The following is a 20,234-nucleotide window of genomic DNA, read 5'->3' on the forward strand; positions in this document are numbered from 1 at the left end:
GCCTAAGAATCCCTAATAGGGTCATGGTGATGTGACACGGCCTGCACATTTAACGACGATCACGGTACTACTCTGCAAGTTTCACTTTAGAGCTCAGAATGAGAGAACAATACAGAACCCGGTTTGGCGTCAGTCGAGGCCTGATCTACAGGTGAGATTGACTTGGCTAGCTACCCGGTTACAGAACCATGGCTTCATTGTTCAAAAGGAGGCGGAAAAGACAATCTCCGACTCAATGAGGCATGTCTCTCTGTGGTCCGGTTCCCCGATACACGCCAGACAGTAACACGTCCCTCAAACGTCGGCAAATGCCCACCCTCAGCGACCATCTCATGCCCCGAACTTACGCTAGAGATAAACAGCGTCGCCGCATCTCCCAGGTCAAGCGTGCAGTCCAGGGGGTCCACGGCCCCTGACGCGGCGAGGTGTATATCCGATTTGACGGCACCATCGCCGTCAGCGGCACAACCTTCTGAACGCTGGCCTTGTCTCTGGTCGTCGCAAGCCCAGACGCGGCGCCCGCTTCCCCTCACACCCTTACGGACATGGGCACGTCATAGTCCTTCGGGTCGGAGTTCTCGAGATGGATCTCGAACCACTGCCAACCTGGGGGTGCGCCGCCCCACTGCCGGTCGTACCAGGTCAGCGAACGCTCCGGGTCGACGGCGATCCAGCCGCGCGCGACGCCTGCGGGTCTGCTCCTCTCGTAGACGGTGCTGTTGCAGGACTCGAAGAAGCCAACGCCGCCGTTTAGGAGGATAGTCGCGGAGGTGGAGAAGGTGAGGTCGAAATCCACCCCGTCCTCGGGACTGGCGCTCCAGGTGCGCAGCTCGGAGATGCCGTTGGTGGTGCTGTTTGAGCCGAAGCCATTGTCGGGGAAGGATGCGTTGAACACGCCGGATGGGGAGAAAGGGGGGGGGGGGACGGGGCTGGTAATGACTTGGTATTGCTCGTGATGGGCGGGGCCGGTGATGTCGAGGTCGGAGGCGCGATAGATTGCGATGCTGGAGAGGGGTGGGAGAGAACGAGGTAGGTGTGGTTGTTGGAGGCATGGATGAAGGAGGAGGACCAGAGGAAGCCGTCGGAGAGGAGGTCGTGGGTCTAGTTGATTGTTTGCGAGACGGCGGGACTGAAGGTGGGCAAGCTGTGCTGGCGAGGATGTGTCAGTTTGGCCATTGAGTGTGTTTGTGTGTGTGCTGCCTCTGCGATGTGCTCTATTTCATTCGCAGGTACTGGTGGTGTGGGCCTGCATAGAAATGAAGATGGAGAATCGGATTGTTCGAACGACGTCCTAACTATGTTACTCGCATCTGGGGATTGGTTATATGTGCTGCCATCAAGGGCGGGTGCTTTGTGAGGCGCAACGAAGTCGAGGCACTGGCTGAACGCCACCTAGCTGGCTACATCAGTAAACGCCAGCATGTCGGCGCAGCAGCACCAGCCACATCAGCCACACCAGATACGCTAAACTCTGGTCACCGGGCCAATCCTGCGCCCATTCCATGCCAACCATCACAACAACCTCTCTACTCTCCACGACAAGCAACGATCGTCGACAATGCCAACTACCACATACAGCGATAACAACGAAGAACACGGCAATCAGGAGTAATCCTATCAACGCCAGAGAACGGCATCATTCTTGACTAGCTGTCTACACTACCGCCAACTCCCCAAGGGCAGCCCGACCTCGACCGGCTCGATTTCTCTAACCCAGCAGCGGAAAAGCATTTTTTTGGAGAATCGTCAGCCTGAACGCCAAGATCACTACGTAGCTAAGTCTTCAATCTCAATGGAGCCAAGACTCTCCTGCGATCAGCCCTTGCCGACACGAAAATATTGATGATGAGTTGATCTGGCGTCAAGTCAGCAATCTCTTCGTTGAAGCCATGCCGCCTCCCCAAACGATATCGCCCCGACGGCGACATAGTAGGCTAGCTTCGCACTAATGCACTCAGTTCTGAACATAGTTGAGTTACATATCTTTTTCTCCAGTTGTCGACGAGAAATCCTTCACAGTCCATTGGCACACTCTCAACATTTGGATAGGCAGCCAAGAAGCGAAGCATGATGCCGCGAATTAAGTCAAGTGACATGTCTTGCACGGCAAGCCCTTGATGTGTCGGTAAGAAGGAAGGGGATGAGTGGGATTTTGGGTTTTAGTGGCAGTGAGAGAAAGGGCCAATCCAGCGTGAAGAGAGATAGGACACTGTAAAGGCAGGCGGCTAGGGGTTTTACGCAAAAGCTGTCCGTACGAACGCAATCCCAGCTTTGTAATAGTCATTTGCATGTGGCTTCTTTCTACATAGAGGCAAGCGTACGAGACACACTTGCCTCCTACCTCATCCGAAAGTCATTCGAAAGTCATCCGAAAAGTGGCATGCTCAATACTCAATTTTGTCTTCCATGCATCGTTCATGACATGAGACTAGAGGCTTTTTTGCAGGTCATCTACTGGAAGAGGACATCCGCTGATGCTCTCCGCAAAGAAGCCCTTGGCAGCAAACCTGATATCCACTACCGCCGACGAAGCTGGAAGGCGGAAATCAATGTCAGCGTGGAAACGTCCTTCGCCATTCATTCGGTCAAGAGCCTCCATGTTGAAGCTCCAAAGCACGGCATGCGAAGGCTCAATGATGAAGCAAGCGTTCATGTACCCTCTGATCTTCTTCCCAAACGCCTTGACAATGTCCGAAGTGTTCTTGTACCGGCATCGTATGACGCCTATTGTCTGTTAGTCAAGGTTCTGCTATCTAGAGACGCCTGAACCGCTTGAGTTGTCTTATAGCAAGGCCATTTTGACACACCTGAAATGATGATATCACCGTTACCCTCTGAAACTGCCTTTGTCCGTTGAAAATAGAATGTCGTCGATACCAGGCGACGAACAACAAGACCTATTTGGCTACCATTGCTACCATTGGTAATTATCTGTTTTCGATCGTTTGTGAGGAAGTTGGCGGTGACAGTCTCCATATGTCGGTTTGCTCCCGTCAACACGCGTATTTGGTCAATTTCCGGAAGGAAATATGGAAATTCTGGGCAAAGCCGTATGTAGCGATTGTAGTTGTCTTCTGCGAGTTTACCGAAAAGTTCGTTCCAAGTCATATCGGCGTTATTGACACCGTGCTGGGGACGTGGCTCTGATGATTCAGAAGATGTGGGTTGCCGCCCTAAGCAGCCGGTGCCGATGGAAACTAGGACGTCGGGATGCAGATTTGATGCTTTTGGCCATATTCTCTGGGCTTCAATGACAGTTTCTCTGGCGGGATTGGAATACTCAGGACCGCCGCCGCTATATTCTTTGCCTTTTCCGCTTCGAATTGGATCAAATAAGCCTGGCAAAGAGAAAGTTGCTTGAGCCGCGGCTTCAATGCTGAGGTCACATGAATGGGCATGGGCCACAGGTCCGAAGTGTGTTTTTTCCGAGCCTTTGAAAGATATGTCATTATGATCATCATGTTTTCCGGATGGAATAACGAAGACCTACCACCGTCTCGCGGTCTGTGGTAGTTAGCAACCACTTCGCCAGCCTGGGCAGCCACCGAAACTGTCACGAACATCCGGGCTGGGTTATGTCCAGAGGCTTTTCGTTTAGACTTCAAGTTCTCAACCATCAGTCAAGAAGCACATGCTATGGAAGGATGATGGAGGGATACTCACCATGGATTCAGTCATTTGCGATTCTCCATCAGGCCCAAATGCAAGTTTGACACCCTTTGCCAAGTTTTCGGACCGATAAGTTGGCTTGGATCTCCAAAAGAACGGGCTCCAATCATTCCTTTCGGAAAATGCAATGGCTGCAAGTTGTCGAAACTTTTCCGCGGCGTCAGTGATACGCCAATTGGACGATGCCAGCCCTAAGGAGATGATACCACCAGAGCCGGTACCTCCGATCAGGTCAAAGCAGTCCAGAACAGGGAACTCACGGCCGAGTTCTTCCTGTATCTCTTTGAGAATGACTGGTTGAACGATGCCCCTTACGCCACCGTCGTCTAAGGATAAAAGTCTTCGCCCAAGCGTCGATGGGAGACGGAGGTACTCAAATGCTGAGTCGAATACCAGACCTCCTGCGTGACGGTTGCAACGTCGAATGACGTAAAGTCGGTCATCATACAAGCATGTCTCAGACATCTGATACAAGCAAGATTCGCAGATCCAGTGGCCGCATGGTAGTCGTTCAGTCGGCACATGTTTCAAACACCAGAAACATCCCAACAAGTCGGGGAATTTCAAATTGTCGACCGTTCTGTGCATCCGCAGAATCGAATCGTTGTGAATTGCCCACAGCATGGGCATTACAAAGTCTGTCTTGCCCTTTGACAACAATGAATCTCTTTTCTCGTCGAGGTCGTCTATACCTCTGAGAAACCCAGCATGCCATGAAGAACTGAAATGATTGTGGAAGTCGTCTGCTTCATAGGAGCCAGCGCTCCCACGCCCTATGTCGTTACCCCAAGAATCTTGATGGGGACGGTCTTGTGCATGGGCTACAGCTTTGTTGACGCAACTGTTCCCGGCTCTGCTGTATGTACAGCTGCATGTCATGTCGAGGAACGTTTGACATGCTTCCTCGATTTGTCTCTCGTAGGAAAACTCCCGAAAGTTTAGGTCGGATTCGTCAGGGTGGGATATCTCCCCCTGTATAAGGCCAGAAAGTGAGCCAGGAAGTAGATTGTAAGTTCGATGTACATCTATGGCGATGGCTGAACAGATCACGGGAGTCACAGTCTCAAGTAGGATCTCAGCTAAAGCTTCGGAGTGCAAGGGCCGTTCTTTGGTGACGAGTGAGTTGGTGGCGGCAAGGAGCATGTTGGCCAAGCTGTTCGCCAAATTTGTCGGCAGTGGTGTAATCGAGAAGAACGTCTCTATGAAATCGAAAGGCTTGTCTCGATATTGTGAAAAATGTTCAAAAGCCATGCGACAGAAAAGATTTTGATGCTCCGCCTCAAGCAAGGCGTTGGATGCAAGTTTAGCTTTATAAGCTTTCATAGACGCGTGGTTTATCATGTCGCGAAGGAGTTTGGTCTGAGACGCCAACCGTGCTAGGTCTTTTCGATGAGGGATACGTATGAAGTTGACTGAGGAAAAGCAATGCCCAAGAACTGATTGTAGGACTTCAAGATGATCATGGAACAGTCGATTGGTTGTCTCGTCAGGTTCCCAATCCGACGAATTCGGATCGGACCGGTTCAAGACAACGATGAGTGATGGGAGTGACGTCCTATTGATCGCCGCTGTTGCGGACTTTTGTGACCAGTCGGCGAGACGTTGGAGAACCCCTCCCAATTGCTTCTTCTCCGCTTCAGAAATGACGTACACCAGTACATCAGAAACGTTGTACAGGAGCCGGGGAAACAGTTGCTCCAGAGCAGAATACCGACGGCCTTTGACATCGCCGGACCACTGAAGCTTGCGACGGATGCTATCCCATGTTCTGTTTATGAAACGTGAAGACGAGCCCTCTGCAGACCCCTCAGACTGATGGTTGGCCTGCCTATTGGCCTTATTATCTTGCTCGAGTACATTGGCTGCAGCAGATCGACTCAAGCCATCGAAGCCTTCGCAGTCTGCGAAGAGTATCGGATTCTCAGGCCCGTCTCTGCTACCGATTGGATCGCCGTAAAGGCGAACGTCGGAAGACGTTGGAATTGCACTGTCGTCGCCAATGACTGGAGCAGCAACTTGACAGCTTGTTTCAAATCCGCCTTCCGCAGTAGGCACCCAAAGCTGCCTAACAATGGCATGAATCAGGGTGCTCTTTCCGACTCCACTACCGCCCATGAAGGATACCAGACGAGGGTAAACATGTTCCACGGTTGGATGGCTTTGGCGATGTTGATGTATGAGGTCTCGGAATCGCGCAAACGATTCGATGCTCAGCGACTCCTGATCAGATTGGGTGATTGCGAACCAGACTGTGGTGTAGTCGGCGCGGTGCTGTTCTTCCCGACACTCTTGAGACCAGTCGGACTTGAGAGCCTGTTCCAGCAACCGTCTCCACAGAAGAACATCAAAGGTCAGCGCGCGTAATGTAGCCACCGAACACGGGGTCTTACAGGGTGTTGGGTTGATCTTCCACAGGAGACCCGTCCAGAAGAAGTTGTTGATGACCTACGGCTCCTCTCTTGTGGGTTGGTTTTTCATGCCAACAAATCTCACAAAGCGGGAGGGGACACCGTGGGCACTTGAAAACCACAGGACGTTCTTCACAGTCACTACATTCTCCGCCGACTTCCGCAGCCTGAGAAAAGATGACTGGGGCTTGCACCACCGGCGACGATGTCTCTGATAGCCAAGCACTTTGAGAATCCATGAAAGACGGCTGTGTGCTTCAGTCGATAGAAAGGAATTAGCGTGTAGGAAGTATATTCCGTCGGTCACCCGCCTTCCGGGGGTGTTTGCCTTAGATAAAGGCAGTTTGGCATAAGATCCTAGTGGATGGAAGATGGGAATGGGTATCTATCTGGTTTGCGTGTCTCGGCCAAGTCTCGAGTCCTCAGCTCGATCTCCTACTGATTGATTCGGCGCCCTGTGTTCGTGTTCGGACGTGATCACTACGGTTGAGTGGCCAGGTTGGCATGCATCATCCTCCATGTGGTAAGTCAAACCCCCCACTTCCCGGCACCCCCCTGTTTCTGGCACCCACAAAAACGCGAAAATCCACCACAACGCAATGCCCACCCCCAACCTCCTTTTATCACAACATTTTCAATTCGAGTCCAAATGGGCTCATTTTTTGCACATACCTTCTTCTATATCTAATGCCTCAATATACCGAAGATCAGCTTCGTCAGGCTCTCGAGGACATCTCAAACGGCAAGAGTCAAAAGAGAGCCTCATTGGAGTATGGGATACCACGATCAACCCTCCAACTACGTCTCCAAGGTGGTCAGACTAGGAAAGTGGCTTTTGCTGACTGGCAGAGGCTGTCTCCTGACCAGGAGAGTAAGCTGGCACAATGGGTTCGCATTCAGGCTTCGCTGGGCCTCGCACCAACGCACCAACAGGTGAAGGAATTCGCAGAGCGAGTTCTGGCTGCTGCTGGGGATACCAAACCATTAGGAAAAGGCTGGATCTATGCCTTCGTGAGAAGGAACCCTATCATTAAGGTTCAGAGAAGTCGTTCCATCGATTCTAGACGCGTTAATGGGGCATCTACTGAGGTCATTAGGAACTGGTTTAAGTTCCTTGCTATCCCTGAGATCAAGGACATCAAACCAGCCAACAGATATAATATGGATGAGACTGGCATCCTCGAGGGTCAGGGAGCTAATGGGTTAGTGCTGGGCATGGCTGAGACGACGTCTGTTCGCAAGAAACAACCTGGGTCGAGGGCATGGGTCTCTATCATTGAGTGTATCTCAGCCTTGGGTAGGGCACTTCGTCCTCTTATCATTTTCAAGGGAAGACGGTCCAACAACAGTGGTTTCCATTACATCTGGTTCCATACGATGGGTGGGAGTTTACAGCAACAGATAATGGCTGGACTACAGACTTAACTGCCATTGAATGGTTAGAGAAGGTGTTTATCCCACAGACTATGCCCGAGGCTGAGGGCGAGGCTCGACTGTTGATTGTGGATGGGCATGGGAGTCATACGACGACAGACTTCATGTGGAATTGCTATATTAACAATATCCATTTACTGTTCTTACCACCTCCTCTCATGTCCTCCAGCCACTTGACCAGTCTGTCTTCAGCCCTGTTAAGTCAGCCTATCGGAAGGAGCTCGGTTACTTGTCTCAATGGAACGACTCTACCATTATAGGTAAAAGGAACTTCCTGGACTGTTACCAGAAGGCTCGACTTGCTGGTCTATCAGTCTCGAACATCAGAAGTGGTTGGAAGTGGACTGGTCTACACCCTGTAGCGATGGTTAAGCCCCTGATGAACCCTATGGTATTACCTGAGCCTTCTGCTAAGCCCACCACACCCAAACCAACCAGTCGGGGCAAAAGCGATGCCATAATGGTCAACAAACTACCCTGTTGAGCCATGGGATTCTGCTTCCTCTGCAGTGGTCTGGTCGACACCCAGGAAGCTGGCAGAGCTCAGCGGTCAACTGCACTTACACCCAACTCGACAATGATACCAGCACTCAACGGCTGCTGTTCAGGAAGGTGAAAAAGGCTTCACAGAGCAGGCCTGGCAACTGGCAGCTGCCCAGCAGCAGCTGGCTCACCTGAGGCCTCAAGTTACCAACGCTGCAGTTAGGAAGAGGAAGACTGTTCAGATCGATCCCAACACGAAGTTTGCGAACATCAGGGATATCCATCGGGCTCAAATCGAAGCGGGTGAAAAGGAGGTTATTACGGCTGAATCCAGCGACTCTGAATGCCCTAGTGAGGCTGGCAGTTGTATTGTAGTGGGTGTGGTTGAGGATCAATAGTTAATAGTAATGAGGAGGTTGGGTTGTGATCCCATCGTTTTTGTGGGTGCCAGAAACAGGGGGGTGCCAGGAAGTGGGGGGTTTGACTTATCACCTGCATGGGTGCCCAATGCTCTGGCAGATCAATCAAGCACTGGTGTAATTTCGAGGACACGGTACGAGCGCATGCGAGACGTGGGCAGGCTTTACCATGGCGCTGGCGGTAAAGAGCACAAACCCCATGACCATCTTTGCTGCATGCCCGCCTATGAAAGACAATTGCAGTCCTCTCGTTCCAGGCACACCCTCATCATGCGGTAGCACTCTCCTCCTTGATGATGCGTACCGAGGCTCACTACCGCCATACAATAGAAGAAGTCTAAGCGGAGAGCAATCACCGACAGCCAGGTCAGACACCGACAGCCATCTTTGCTGCAGCATCTGGGTGAGAGGCTGGAAGGGCCGTCCAAACGCCAATAACTTATTATGTTTGTAAGGCAAAGGCGTCACCCCAAACATCGCATGCGACCATTCGTGGATCTCGGTCTTTGACGTAAACCCACCTATGATACGCCGTCCATATGTCGACTGGATACGATTACGCCCCGTCGCTTGGCCCGCACCAGCAGATACAAGCCAGCACCAGGTAGTTCAAAACATTCTGTCTATGCTGGAAACTGTCTATGCGGGAAGAGAAGCAACGACAAACTGGCCACAGCGGGTTGTGTACAAAACATTATCGCAAGGGGGAGCCGCAATATTTGGAGGCGGAATGCGTGAATCCGATTATTCGAGACTTCTGGGCCGCTCACGACTTACCCAGCTGGGGTGTCTGTCTTCGTTCACCCGTCAATCTCGAAACGATGGCCAAAGGGCTTGTCCAAGGACCAACCTTCTACGAAAGCAACGTGCGGCTGACTGGACTTGGACTCGACATTCGTACGGTGCGCTCTCGCATTGGCCTCTTGTTTACCCGTTGTCCAGCGGACCGAAGGTTGACAAACGTCGAAATCATATTTTAGCCCAGGTCATTCGAGGAGCCCATGGTCATCGACCGCGATGTTCTTCGAGAAGCCAAGATGATGTACGCTGATCTGCTACGTTGGATAAGCGCTGCGTCCGGGACCGATGAAACTCCTCCTCTTGAGTACTTTCTTGGCGTCGCTGATGGGGAGACTGGGAATGATTCTGTTGACAGGAGTTGTGGACGGCGATGCGGATGTACGAGTCGAATGTGGAAGGTCCATGACTCTTAGGGCTTCGCACGAGTTCAGAGGTCGCCACAAGAGAAACGCATGAATACGCAGCGAACACTTTGTCCCGAGGACTGAGGTGTGTCTAACATGCCAGCAGCCTACATTGCGCGTGAGGGAGCACAGAAGAATCCCTTTGTGGAGATCGGGTATCGTAGTGTCGCCGTTGTGCTGACAATGCAGCACGCGGCTTTGTATTGACGTAACGGTCCTAAGCGGCCCGTATGAGGTGCTCCCGAACGACGATTGCCTCAAGTCACTCGCAGCCTTCTTTGAGGAACACGGCTGCGGTAGGCTTCTTTGCGCCTGCGGACTCTGCGTCGTTATGCAACACACAAAGATGCATTCTTAGTTCGGCTGAGGTCGCTTTGTCGACTAGCCATCCGAGCCGCGCGGGTGGGAGCACGCGTCGCGCGAACGCGATGCCTTGCAACGCGTCCGGTGCAACCTGGGAGTATCCCTTGGACAGCCAACAGCACAATGGCAAGGCACATTTAGCGCCAGGCCAGGGCTGTCATGCCACCAAACAAGTCATCGAAAGCTCCTGTTCGTCTGGTTGGTTGTGCGTTTCCATAATGTGCAGGGGCCAAGGTCAGCGCCGTGGTGATCACGTCAGTAGATAGCGCCGTTGTAGCGTGACTTGGTTCTGCAGGATTGCGAACGGCAGATGCTGTAATGCATACCAGGACGTGTGAATACTAACCTAGACCGTAAGCTCGACGATGTTCACGTACATCGTAAGCGAGGTTCGCGTTCACCACAGGTGAATAATCTTGTGACTATGGACGGTGGCCCTGGGGCGCTCGTTTCAAGTCCTGGCACAGCCGGCGCAACCGACATTTGCCTTGCTTGTGAATGCCTCAGCCAGCCGGATAAGCGTTACGTTACGTGCTTTGGTTGCTCACCCGTCATCGAGGTTTCGGAAGGGAGCACCAAACACTGCCAAAGGCCAAGTTCAGCGACCGACACCACCAGCCAAGTCCCTTAACGATCGGGGTCAGAGACGGGAGCACGCTGTGCATGGCGATTTTCCCAGGCGGCTGCTGGTCACGAGCACTGTACCAGAATCGAACCAACCCGCAACACCAAACGATACATAGCCCTCAAACGAACCGAGCGGTTTATCTAGAGGGGCGCGCGGGTCTGCATTGCTTAGCTGGAGCAACGATAGCACTGTGTGAAGTTGGCCCCGTACGCCCGCGTGGGGACACTCGCTCCCGGCGACTCCAGTTGCGGAACAGCATGCCGCCGCATCCCGGCCACCCCTAATACATCCACTTCAGCGTCGTTCCTTTAGCGTCGTTGCTTCCCTACCACTCAGCCAACCTCTTTCGCGCTTGTCTCTTACCTGACAGGCCTACCTGACAGGCCAGCTCCCGGAGTCATTACATGCTCCTGATGCCGCTGCGCCCTTACGCAGTACACCCCCGTGATATACGAGACCCTGGGTACCTGTACCCGCGAATCGTCTTTGGAGCCTTGTGAATCACAACTCAGGAGTTCCCGCTCATGTGTGCATGTTGGCGCGCATGGCGTGCTGGGCTACGGTGCGGTGAGCTCTCGTACCGCTTCGTACCGCTACATCCGCCGTCCGAAATGCGGACACGTTTGCGTCGATCGACTGGGTCCCATCGGCAATTTGTTACCAACTGCGCGTTTTCGACAAGGGCGCGGCAGCAGTTTACGAATCCTACGCCTCTGCCTGCAGAAGTCGATACTGCCACCCCACTGTCCGAGCGGCAAGACCTGGCAGGGTGTCTTCTGCCTAACACAAGCCGCCCAAGCGGTACTTCCCACGGCTAAGTAGATGCCAATGCGGGAATTTTGCTAGGTGTGGTCAGCGCGAGAGCTGAGAAGAACATGCCTGGCTGCCGAAGTCACACCACGCCGTGGATAGGGGGCTGGGGGACTCACGCCAAGTCGCATCAAGGCGGCACTGGAGATTGGCCAGCTCTGAAGGATCTGAGACATCGGAAATCGGCTTATACAGACTTGGCCATGTCCTGATGGCCTCAACCATCTGTGGCCTCATCTTGCATCACGTGACCTTTGATTATATAATCACCGAGGTCCACACTCGCTTGCACCCTCTATTTCAAGGCGAGCCTCGTGCCCATTTCCTATTTCAAATAGACAAACCGCTCTCTACATTTAACGTCGATGCCCCTATCGTGACTATACGACAGGTCGCCAATGCCTGCAGTTCACTATGCGAACTTGCGCGGCAACGTACTGAGTATATACAAGTACACCATAGCTCCATGACGACCCGCGGGGTACCGGAGGCACGCGGCTCTACGGACCACAGGCCCAGCGGTGTCGCTGAATCTGCAGCCTAGCAGCGAGCGTGTGGTGAACGGGCCCTCCGCAGGAGGCTAATTGAGCACGTCCGTCCTAAGGTTGCTGCAAACCAGATTGGCCAAATCCGAGCAGGAACAACCCCATATGGTCCATTCAACTTCTGCCGTTGAAGACCGAGTTCCCTCGAGTCCTTCCATCCGCGCGAGAGCTGACGGAGACCCCATCCGAACCATGAGCTTATCACAAGAGAGAGTTCTCACCACCCGACACCCACACTCGCACCATCTGCGCATTGCGGACAGGAGACTCAGTTCGTACCCACTGCAACGACCTTATGTGAACATTCGAGCGGCTATGGTCCGGTCTTGCTGGTAAACACAGCACCATCGTCAAGGATCTGGGATGAGCTCGTGAGGGTTATGGCGCACGTAAGCATGCTAAGCAAAGAAGGCATGTCTTGGAAGGGCGCCCTCTTACTCCAGGGCTGACGTGTTTGCATGGCTCGAACCGTGCAGTTCAGGGCGGGCTTTTTGAGATGGTCATCCGCTTAAAGAGGAGTTGTGTTTCCAGCCAGCTTTCGGCCTTCGGCATCTCAAATGTATTTGTGTCTTAGCGCACGGCGCAGTACGACATGATTATTTTCCAAACGGGACTACAGTAGATGTTCCGGCATGCCCAAGACGTCCTGAATTCCTAAGCCTCGACGAGCGCCTGAAGCAGCAACGTATTGAGACGAGAACTTTCCCCTGGATTCTAGCGGCTGGTCCATCAGGATCTTCTCAAGCACGCGACTTCGAGAGGAACTCTCACAGTAAAACCCCACTCACTACCGCAGGTCACATTCACCTACTGTGTAGGGGCTGAGTCGAATGGTGTCAGTGACGGACCAGGAAGAAGACTGGCCATGATGGGCATCCTTGAACGCTCGTAAGGTTCATGCCTATCAAGATAAAGGCCAGCGCACCTCAACTAGGACTGATAAGCAACTCGTAGCAAGCTGGTGAGTGCAAAGCCGATGCCCTGTTTGCGAGCATACCAACAGGGATATGATGGCAACTCAGAGCAGGGTGTTGAATCACGTGATCATCAGGCTTTGGTACCACCGGGCATGGGTTGGAGGTTCTATAAAGGTCGTAATCGCATCTCGACAATTGGTTGGCGGTTCTGAGCTGCCTCAAAGCCCCAAACACAAGCAACAAGGTTGCCCATTTGAAGATGACATATGCTGAGCTCTCCCCCGAAAGGATGCCGTATTACCTATCTGACGATAACACCGACCCAAGCCTCAACGTCGTATATGCACCTCTCTCACTTGATTCTGATTCGCACTAACTTTTTTTCAGGCCTATCTGAAAGATGCATACGATCTGCTGCACCACACTCTGAAGAATGAGCAGAGAGCAAAGGTTGACCTAGATTCCTTGCCTTACAGCTGCGCAATCCTTGATTATGGCATGCGCACTGGAATTTGGTCGATTGAAACTGCAGAGTCAGTCACTAGTCCTCCCATCTTTCGAGTCACAAAGTTGACCGAGTGCAAAGTTGCGTAAGGCACTTGCATGGTCGAGTGGTGGGTTACGACATTATCGACATGCACCCGCCAATGTAAGCCGATTTGGATGCCCAATAAATCCATATCCTTACAGTCATGCAGGGACATACTACCGGAAAATTTGACCCTTGTCACAGGAGATGACGGAAAGGTGTGGCGCAAAGACAGTCCCTACGACATCATTCACGTGCGATTCGTCGAGAGCATCGTAGATTGGCAGAACTTCCCCAAAATTGCCTATAACAATCTCAACACGGGTGGTCGCTTGATCATCGAAATGGTTGATCTTATGCCTTGCGGCGACGAGCAGAAGTCTTTTCCAGGAAATTCGGCTCTCAAAGCCTGGGCAGAGAAGTTTCGTCAGTACATTAAGTGTCAAGCTGATCAACAGGAAATCGAGGCTTTACTCCGAGATCAGGGCTTCGACGTTACATGCGCAGCGATCGATTTGCCGATCAATCCCTACAAGCAATCTAAAATTGAGCAAGAGAGCGGCAAACGCTTTCATTGGTGCCTCAGACAATTTCTGCAGGCGAAATGCTTTGCATCTCGTCGCGAGGCCCCGCCGCAAGAAATGTTGGACCTGGTGGCGGATGCAACCAAGGAAATCCGGAATCCCGATCACCATGCCTTCTGTAAATGGTATTTGACCCACCATGATCCGTGGATGATCATTCCGGCTCACTGACCTTTACTATGTTTAGCTACGTCTTGACGGCTTTCAAGAGAGCGGACAAATGTAGACCGTGGTGGTGAACTCAGCAGCATTCGCCGTTCACAGGCTAGAGATGCTGGGACACGGGTGGATCTATTGCACGTTTGAAAAGAGAACATAGCAAATGGACTATGCAGCGACATTCGCCTTGGATCGTACAGAGCGCGATTTTGTCGCCACGTCGGAGATCTCTGTTTCTTTGAATGCCTCCTGATACCCATGGGTGGAGGTGTGGCACCGTCTCGTGTGAGTCAGAGGCGATATGTACGTGATCGCACTAGCTGATTGCTTGCTACGCGATTAAGGTGTCAATCTGCCACAAGTCTTCTACGATGCCGTCTAACGTGCCGAATCACTACCTGGGCTATGAAACCCATTGTCTTGGGTGAATATGATGGCGTGGAGGGTCACCATTCCTCCTCCGTCAGCAACGTTTTAGTATGGCTTCACCACACTTAAAATGGCAACCGTTCTCTATTGGCTGGTACTGGGCTTTTTTGTCTATGCCCTATGCTCACTTTCCACTCCACCCCAATAGCGACTGCACTACCTGAACTTGCCTCCACGAAGGCACCGCTGAAAGGCCGGTCGGGTGACCGGGCAGGAGGGGCCAGACGAAACGCCATTGATAGGAAAACGACAATGTATTGCTAAACCTTGCGACCGAACGCGTAGTCGTCCTGCTCTGCAGCATCTGATGACTACACTCAGCGCCATTCACCGGCTGCTGGACCTCTTCGTTCACTCTTTGCAAGCGGACTCGACCTCCCTTTCGTCCGATTGCCTTCCAAAACGATCCATCAAGCCCCAAAACGATGGTCGAAGAGCCTCTTACAGCCAGTTGGGAGACAGGCAAGCTCACTCTCATGCTCGGATCAACATCTCGGACATCTACATCTAGGCCGAGCAATCATGGGTAGGGAAATTTAGCAGGGGCAAAGACCGACCTAAGGTGGCTATCAACTGATCGACTGTCTTCTCCATATTCTTGGCTAATTTCAGTGCGTGAATCGTCGCCCCTCTCTCTTGCATAAGCTTCGCGAGTTGTAGTTCCTTGTCATCCATTTTCATGGATTCCGTATATATAGTTTATCACGATCCGGCCAAGGTATTTAGGGCTCGCATCGATATTTACATGTTTTCCACCTTCGTTCATATAATAATTGAGGGTAGGGGATGGAGGTTAGCTTCACGCAACCGCAAACGTGTTGGGCAGTTCGAGGAGGCTCAAAGCTGAGGGGTGTTCTCGACAGAAAGCTGCCGTCGATCAAGACCTTTGACCGTGCACCATAAACTTTACGTCTTGACTGGGCAGCAGCGGTCAACGACACAGTGCAGCCTTGTCCAGGCCTTGACGTCGAAGGAGCTCGCCCACACCAATTCTCTTGGAGACGGTCACCAGCATTTCTCTTACCAATGCGCTGAGCCAAGGGTGTCATCGCCGTTTGTGGATATTGGATTATGCAACATGGGCCTAATCCATGAACACAGTGTGAGAGCAATTTCTGACTTCGGCTACGGAGGTCATCAAGGTATCGTCGGGGTCGTCTCATGTGCCCTATCGGCAAATGGATCCACAAACATCTGTGCGCAGATCAATTACTGCCCGCAAAGAAGGAAACCGATTTCGATTCCTACTGTATGCACTGTATACAGTTTTGATCATAAGTCACCTCCTCCCTCGCAAACACTCTCAATGTTTGAGAAGCTGAAAGTTGTTGTGATGGCCTCCGCAAACCTCTGGTAATGGCTGTAGCGGTTGGTCTGCAAACCAAAATGTGGGGTCGGGACGGTGTACGACAGTACGAGGAGCACCGTGTGATCGAAAGCTACTCCAAAGTATCCATAATCGGCTTTAACAGCAGTCATTCTCGCACTTTAAATCGTGATCATATGTACACAGTGAGCATGATTTTGAGTCCAGCCTGTGTGGGTCAGGTCCAAAAAGGTGAAGTGTGTTCCCAAGAGGGAGCAATATATGACCCAGACTGTACGAGACTTTTCATATAGAGCCCGACGTTTCGCTCCTTCTCCGATTTATCAGGGTCCATCGGAGCCTCGCCCTCATCTCTCCTTGCCTGTTTTCCGGATCTCGCAGGACACCTTTCCCCCCCAAGGCTGGCCCGTCAACAATTCAACATCAGAGCATCAACGGATCGCCCCTATGAGAGCAGATAGCCAAACATCTTCGACGGCGTCTAACTGCCTCGACTCATCCCCAGGGAAGATAAGTCATGAATTGGCGAAGAGCGACGATGACCGAAATGCAAACCGTTGTTGGTGAAGATCGGAATAGCCTAGGTGCTGTCCTCCAAGGCGCTCCAGACGATGCCCGTCTTCCCGAATTGCTTGCAAAGGAACTAAAACATCCGTGACGATGGGCCTGGATTTTGAAAATTCGCATTCGCTGGGTACTATAGGAACCAACTTGTAAAATACAAAAGTGTCGGGAGGATGAGGCTCAGATGATAACGAACACACTGCACTATGCGAGGTGAAGCCAGCCTGTGGTGGAACCACATTGCACATGTAAGACACGTGTCGAAGCCCAACGGGCATAGCGCTGTGGTGGAAGCTGATTCGACCGAGTGGCGAGATGGAGCGGTGCAGACTGTTAATGAGGGTAGGAGAGCACCAGTGGCCCAAGATATAATTGTCTTCCTCCCACGTCTACGATTCAGTTCATCGCGGGCCTCTATCTCGTTATTCAACTGCGACTGGGTTATTTCAATTGCCCGTCATGTCCACACACGATACACCAAGCTTCAGCACCCCTTTTAACCCCACCCCTTTCAATTCACGCCTGACTGAATCCCTAGAAGGCATTCCAAGGTATCTTTTCCGTGTCTCGGACCCCTCTGCGCTCGGAACAACGAATCAGACCGAGGTGTGCTCTGAGGCCGCTAGGATCTCGCCGGAACACCTACGCGACCTCTATCAATTGCCATCGCAGCAGGCTGCCCAGCTCCTCAACACTCACTTGTGGGGGAATTGCTCACATTCCGGCCTAGACAGATGTAACCTAGTATCCTGGACGAGCTCTCTTCTCGTCGCCCTCCAGCTCGGCTTCTTCTGTCACGGCCGCAGTTGGGAACCTCAAGAACTGTCCCAAATCAAGATTTTAATGATCGATACTCGACAGTTCGATTCAAGAGTTTTCGCTCGCGACTTGCAGGCTATTGCCGCTTTCAAAGATGTATCCGAAGTAGGAACCGGGCTCCGCTTGCTTTATGAGTGGCGCAGCAGCGGTCGGTTCTATCCGGCAGAATACCTCTCACAAGGGAAGCTGATCATCAGCCCCGAAAAGTCTTGCCAAGTATCCATGCAAGAACTCGTCAATCGCGGTATTCGCAATGTTTGTTCTGGGTTGGGCAACGATGCATACTGGGATCAATGGGCTATACGGGTAAGGGATCTGCGAGCCGAGCTGAAGTCTCAATCGCCGCCAATACGGAGTACTGATGTTCAAGCCGCCATCAACGTGGCAAAGGCTTTTGAGCATTTTGAAATACCTGGAGTCATCATGCTTCTCAGTCTTACACCTTGCGACTTGTCTAGCGGCGGTGCGGCTATTGTTGACATGCTTCTCGGAGCATACTCCAGTAAGTCCGCAGTGAACGAGCATGTCACGTGCAGCTTAACACAAATGCTGACACCCAGGGCCTTTCTCAGAGCAAGCCGTTATTCAACACGTTTCTTTCCCCTGGTTCATCGCAGGCGCCGATAGTGGAAGATTACCTGAACTGCAGAGGTGGCGAGTTTTGAGCGATCATATTGGAAGGCAGTTGATGCTGAGCATCGATCAGTTGAGGCGAGAGTCGGAAGGGGGGGAGAACGAGCACGGTGGAGCAGATGACCTGGCAAAAGGTTTCGCAGGTCTTGCAATCCAGTCAGATGACGTTAGCTGAAAGAATCATCTGCATAGTCCGCGACGGGAAAGCAGAAGTATTTCAAGCGTCGCCAGGAAATTCTATCTCACTGTTGCAAGGTCTCAAGTAGCAAAAGAAATGAAGGCGGTAAGGACGGATCGAGGCAGCGTTCACAGCCCCAAAAGCCCGGAACTCCTATTTATTACGTAAAAACGCCTTTGTCAGTGCTTTTTCCTGGGTGGGCCAAATGGCATTGCCCAGCTCAATCAGTTTCGGACCAAAATCATCAAGCACTCCAGCCACATCTCGCTCATCTGCATGGGTGCTGTCTTGATATTCCTCAGGTCCCTTGAAAGTTGCGTCGTTCCATATCTCTTTCCACTTGGCCACTGCCTGGGTCGCTTGGGGGCTTTGGCTACGAATGTCTGAGGCCACCATGTAGAACGACGAGCGCTTGGCGTGAAACGTCTTGGGCTTGAACAATGTGATTGTAGAGAACTTTCGAAAGGTGTACAAAAGCATGATTGTGTCCCATTCCTCAAGCTTGTGGAGGAGGATGATCATGGTCCCTCCCGGTTCCGTGTGTTCAAGGCCTAGAGCCAATTGTGTTGATACAAGCCGGCGAGCCTCTCGCGGTTCCCGACACTCTGGTCGTTTCTGCGTCCGGAGCACTTATCCATCGCAAAGAACGAGGCGAAACAGAAGGTGGGGCGCAATTTTCCGTGGAAGGAACTTTCCAGACTGCTCGTTATTGGCTGGTATGACACCCATATTCATATCTTCAGCCAGCATCGTGATATCAAGAAATTTGAACTTTACTCTGCTGTCTCTCTTCAACAGGACTCTATGACCCCCGTCCGCAAGAGGTAGAGTGAACGCCAATACTCGAGCTTCAGGACACATCTCAAGTGCGGTCTCAAGGAAACCTCCAGGAGCGGCGCACATGTCAAGAATCCGCGGCTGTTGTGTGCCAAGGCTCGTGACTGAGAATGCGTTCGTCGCTGCGTGTAGCTCTTCGGCAATCTCGCGCATCATATTGAAGAAAGACCTGGCAACCTTTTTATTCGCGTGATCAGCTCGTGATCGTTGGTTTTGAAAATGCTGGTCGGCTTTGGAACTCTCCCAAACCTATTACACGACATCAGCGTTAACCATGCAGGCCACGCCAGCGCGGAAAACCTACACGTTGCTGGACTTCATACAGTTTTTTGAACGCCGGAGCATGATTCATCAAGTATGGAATGATGAAATCGGAAGGTTTGGGGTTGTTATCGACACCACTAGATAATGGGCCTGGTCTCCCTACCGACGATGCCATGGCAAAAAGGCAACAGCTGCTGTTCGGGAACCTTTCCCAGCTGCGAACCTCTTCGCAATCCGTGGACATCTGCTGCTATACGACTTGACCTCCATCTTTGACGAGATGCCTTTGGCTTTTGCTTGTTCAAGCATCAGGCTATCATACCGATCAGCTGGCTTATGCGCGAGACTACCCGTAGTCATTGTTGGCATTGCTGTGCCGTAAGAGGCTTAACCCAACTCTCCTCCTCGCCAATTCGCGTGCACCGAATATCGCAAGTCAGCTCTCTGTCTCGTGGCGCTCATCTGTTGGCTTATGGTTAAAGACACGGGTTGAAAGCTTGGTGTTTCTGTTTGGACGCGCATCGGCGGTTCTCCAGGTAGGGAACCCTTCAATGCATGATTGGTAAATGTAATAGTCAAGGGCCATTAGTCCAGCGCTATAGCTGTGATTACTTGCGCGACCTTACGCAGAATGATAACCCACAGGGTGCAAATTCATGCCACTCTTGCATCTGATCGTCGCGTGCTTGGTATTGCTTTGGGGAAGTAAAAGAAGCACGCGGTATGGCGAAAGGATCCAAAATCGCAGAGAAACTTCAACTGCACTATGAACCTAGAGAAAGCTCGGTACGTACTGCCTAAGCTTCCACCTTTCGATCCTGTAGCCGGCAGCCATGATCCGTCTTCGCCATCCGCGATTCTGTGTAATGCTATTAACCTCACGAGCAACCGCAACAGTGACAAGAGAGCACATGGATTGGAAACCGCCCTTATGGGCTTCCGGGGGCAAGCCTCCCACCGCTGCGTCAATAAGGGGTTGACCGGCTACGAGTGCGCTACCGGTAGTCTGCCAACTGCGCTCAACAGCCCC

The 20,234-nt window shown here is 52.1% G+C and overlaps 4 protein-coding genes across 4 annotated transcripts; 1 reads left to right on the top strand and 3 right to left on the bottom strand.

Annotated features, from left to right (window-relative positions):
• Window positions 1–529: 529 nt before the first annotated feature.
• HER10_EVM0005809 (uncharacterized protein) lies at window positions 530–1,052 on the bottom strand (the record flags this gene model as incomplete). The annotated part of the gene is made up of 2 exons (XM_035475413.1): window positions 530–1,004; window positions 1,027–1,052. The coding sequence occupies 2 exons, from the start codon at window positions 1,050–1,052 to the stop codon at window positions 530–532; spliced, it is 501 nt and encodes a 166-aa protein (XP_035325726.1).
• A 947-nt stretch (window positions 1,053–1,999) lies between these two features.
• Window positions 2,000–6,403, bottom strand: HER10_EVM0007077 (uncharacterized protein). Its single transcript, XM_035476643.1, has 5 exons — window positions 6,060–6,403; window positions 3,664–5,998; window positions 3,491–3,599; window positions 2,808–3,431; window positions 2,000–2,724 (listed from the first exon to the last, which is right to left on the bottom strand). The coding sequence occupies exons 1-5, from the start codon at window positions 6,314–6,316 to the stop codon at window positions 2,429–2,431; spliced, it is 3,621 nt and encodes a 1,206-aa protein (XP_035325731.1). The 5' UTR covers window positions 6,317–6,403; the 3' UTR covers window positions 2,000–2,428.
• A 5,753-nt stretch (window positions 6,404–12,156) lies between these two features.
• On the top strand, window positions 12,157–15,093 carry HER10_EVM0012138 (methyltransferase domain-containing protein; the record flags this gene model as incomplete). Its single annotated transcript, XM_035481539.1, has 9 exons — window positions 12,157–12,282; window positions 12,496–12,736; window positions 12,783–12,852; window positions 13,170–13,218; window positions 13,269–13,414; window positions 13,468–13,530; window positions 13,580–14,119; window positions 14,498–14,630; window positions 14,884–15,093. The coding sequence occupies 9 exons, from the start codon at window positions 12,157–12,159 to the stop codon at window positions 15,091–15,093; spliced, it is 1,578 nt and encodes a 525-aa protein (XP_035325758.1).
• Window positions 15,094–18,458: 3,365 nt separating this feature from the next.
• Window positions 18,459–20,162, bottom strand: HER10_EVM0011213 (uncharacterized protein). The gene is made up of 2 exons (XM_035480650.1): window positions 19,245–20,162; window positions 18,459–19,189 (listed from the first exon to the last, which is right to left on the bottom strand). The coding sequence occupies exons 1-2, from the start codon at window positions 19,446–19,448 to the stop codon at window positions 18,734–18,736; spliced, it is 660 nt and encodes a 219-aa protein (XP_035325753.1). The 5' UTR covers window positions 19,449–20,162; the 3' UTR covers window positions 18,459–18,733.
• Window positions 20,163–20,234: the final 72 nt, after the last annotated feature.

The sequence above is a fragment of the Colletotrichum scovillei genome (assembly GCF_011075155.1).
Source record: "Colletotrichum scovillei strain TJNH1 chromosome Unknown Contig00015, whole genome shotgun sequence".
Lineage (NCBI taxonomy): Eukaryota > Fungi > Ascomycota > Sordariomycetes > Glomerellales > Glomerellaceae > Colletotrichum > Colletotrichum scovillei.

Coding starts and splice junctions, on each gene's coding strand:
- HER10_EVM0007077 (XM_035476643.1), bottom strand. CDS start 6,316: ATGGATTCTCAAAGTGCTTGGCTATCAGAGACATCGTCGCCGGTGGTG. Junction 5,999..6,059: donor GAAGATCAACCCAACACCCT/GTAAGACCCCGT, acceptor TCTTCTGTGGAG/ACGGTTGCTGGAACAGGCTC. Junction 3,600..3,663: donor CGCAAATGACTGAATCCATG/GTGAGTATCCCT, acceptor GAGAACTTGAAG/TCTAAACGAAAAGCCTCTGG.
- HER10_EVM0011213 (XM_035480650.1), bottom strand. CDS start 19,448: ATGTCCACGGATTGCGAAGAGGTTCGCAGCTGGGAAAGGTTCCCGAAC. Junction 19,190..19,244: donor TGTATGAAGTCCAGCAACGT/GTAGGTTTTCCG, acceptor GTCGTGTAATAG/GTTTGGGAGAGTTCCAAAGC.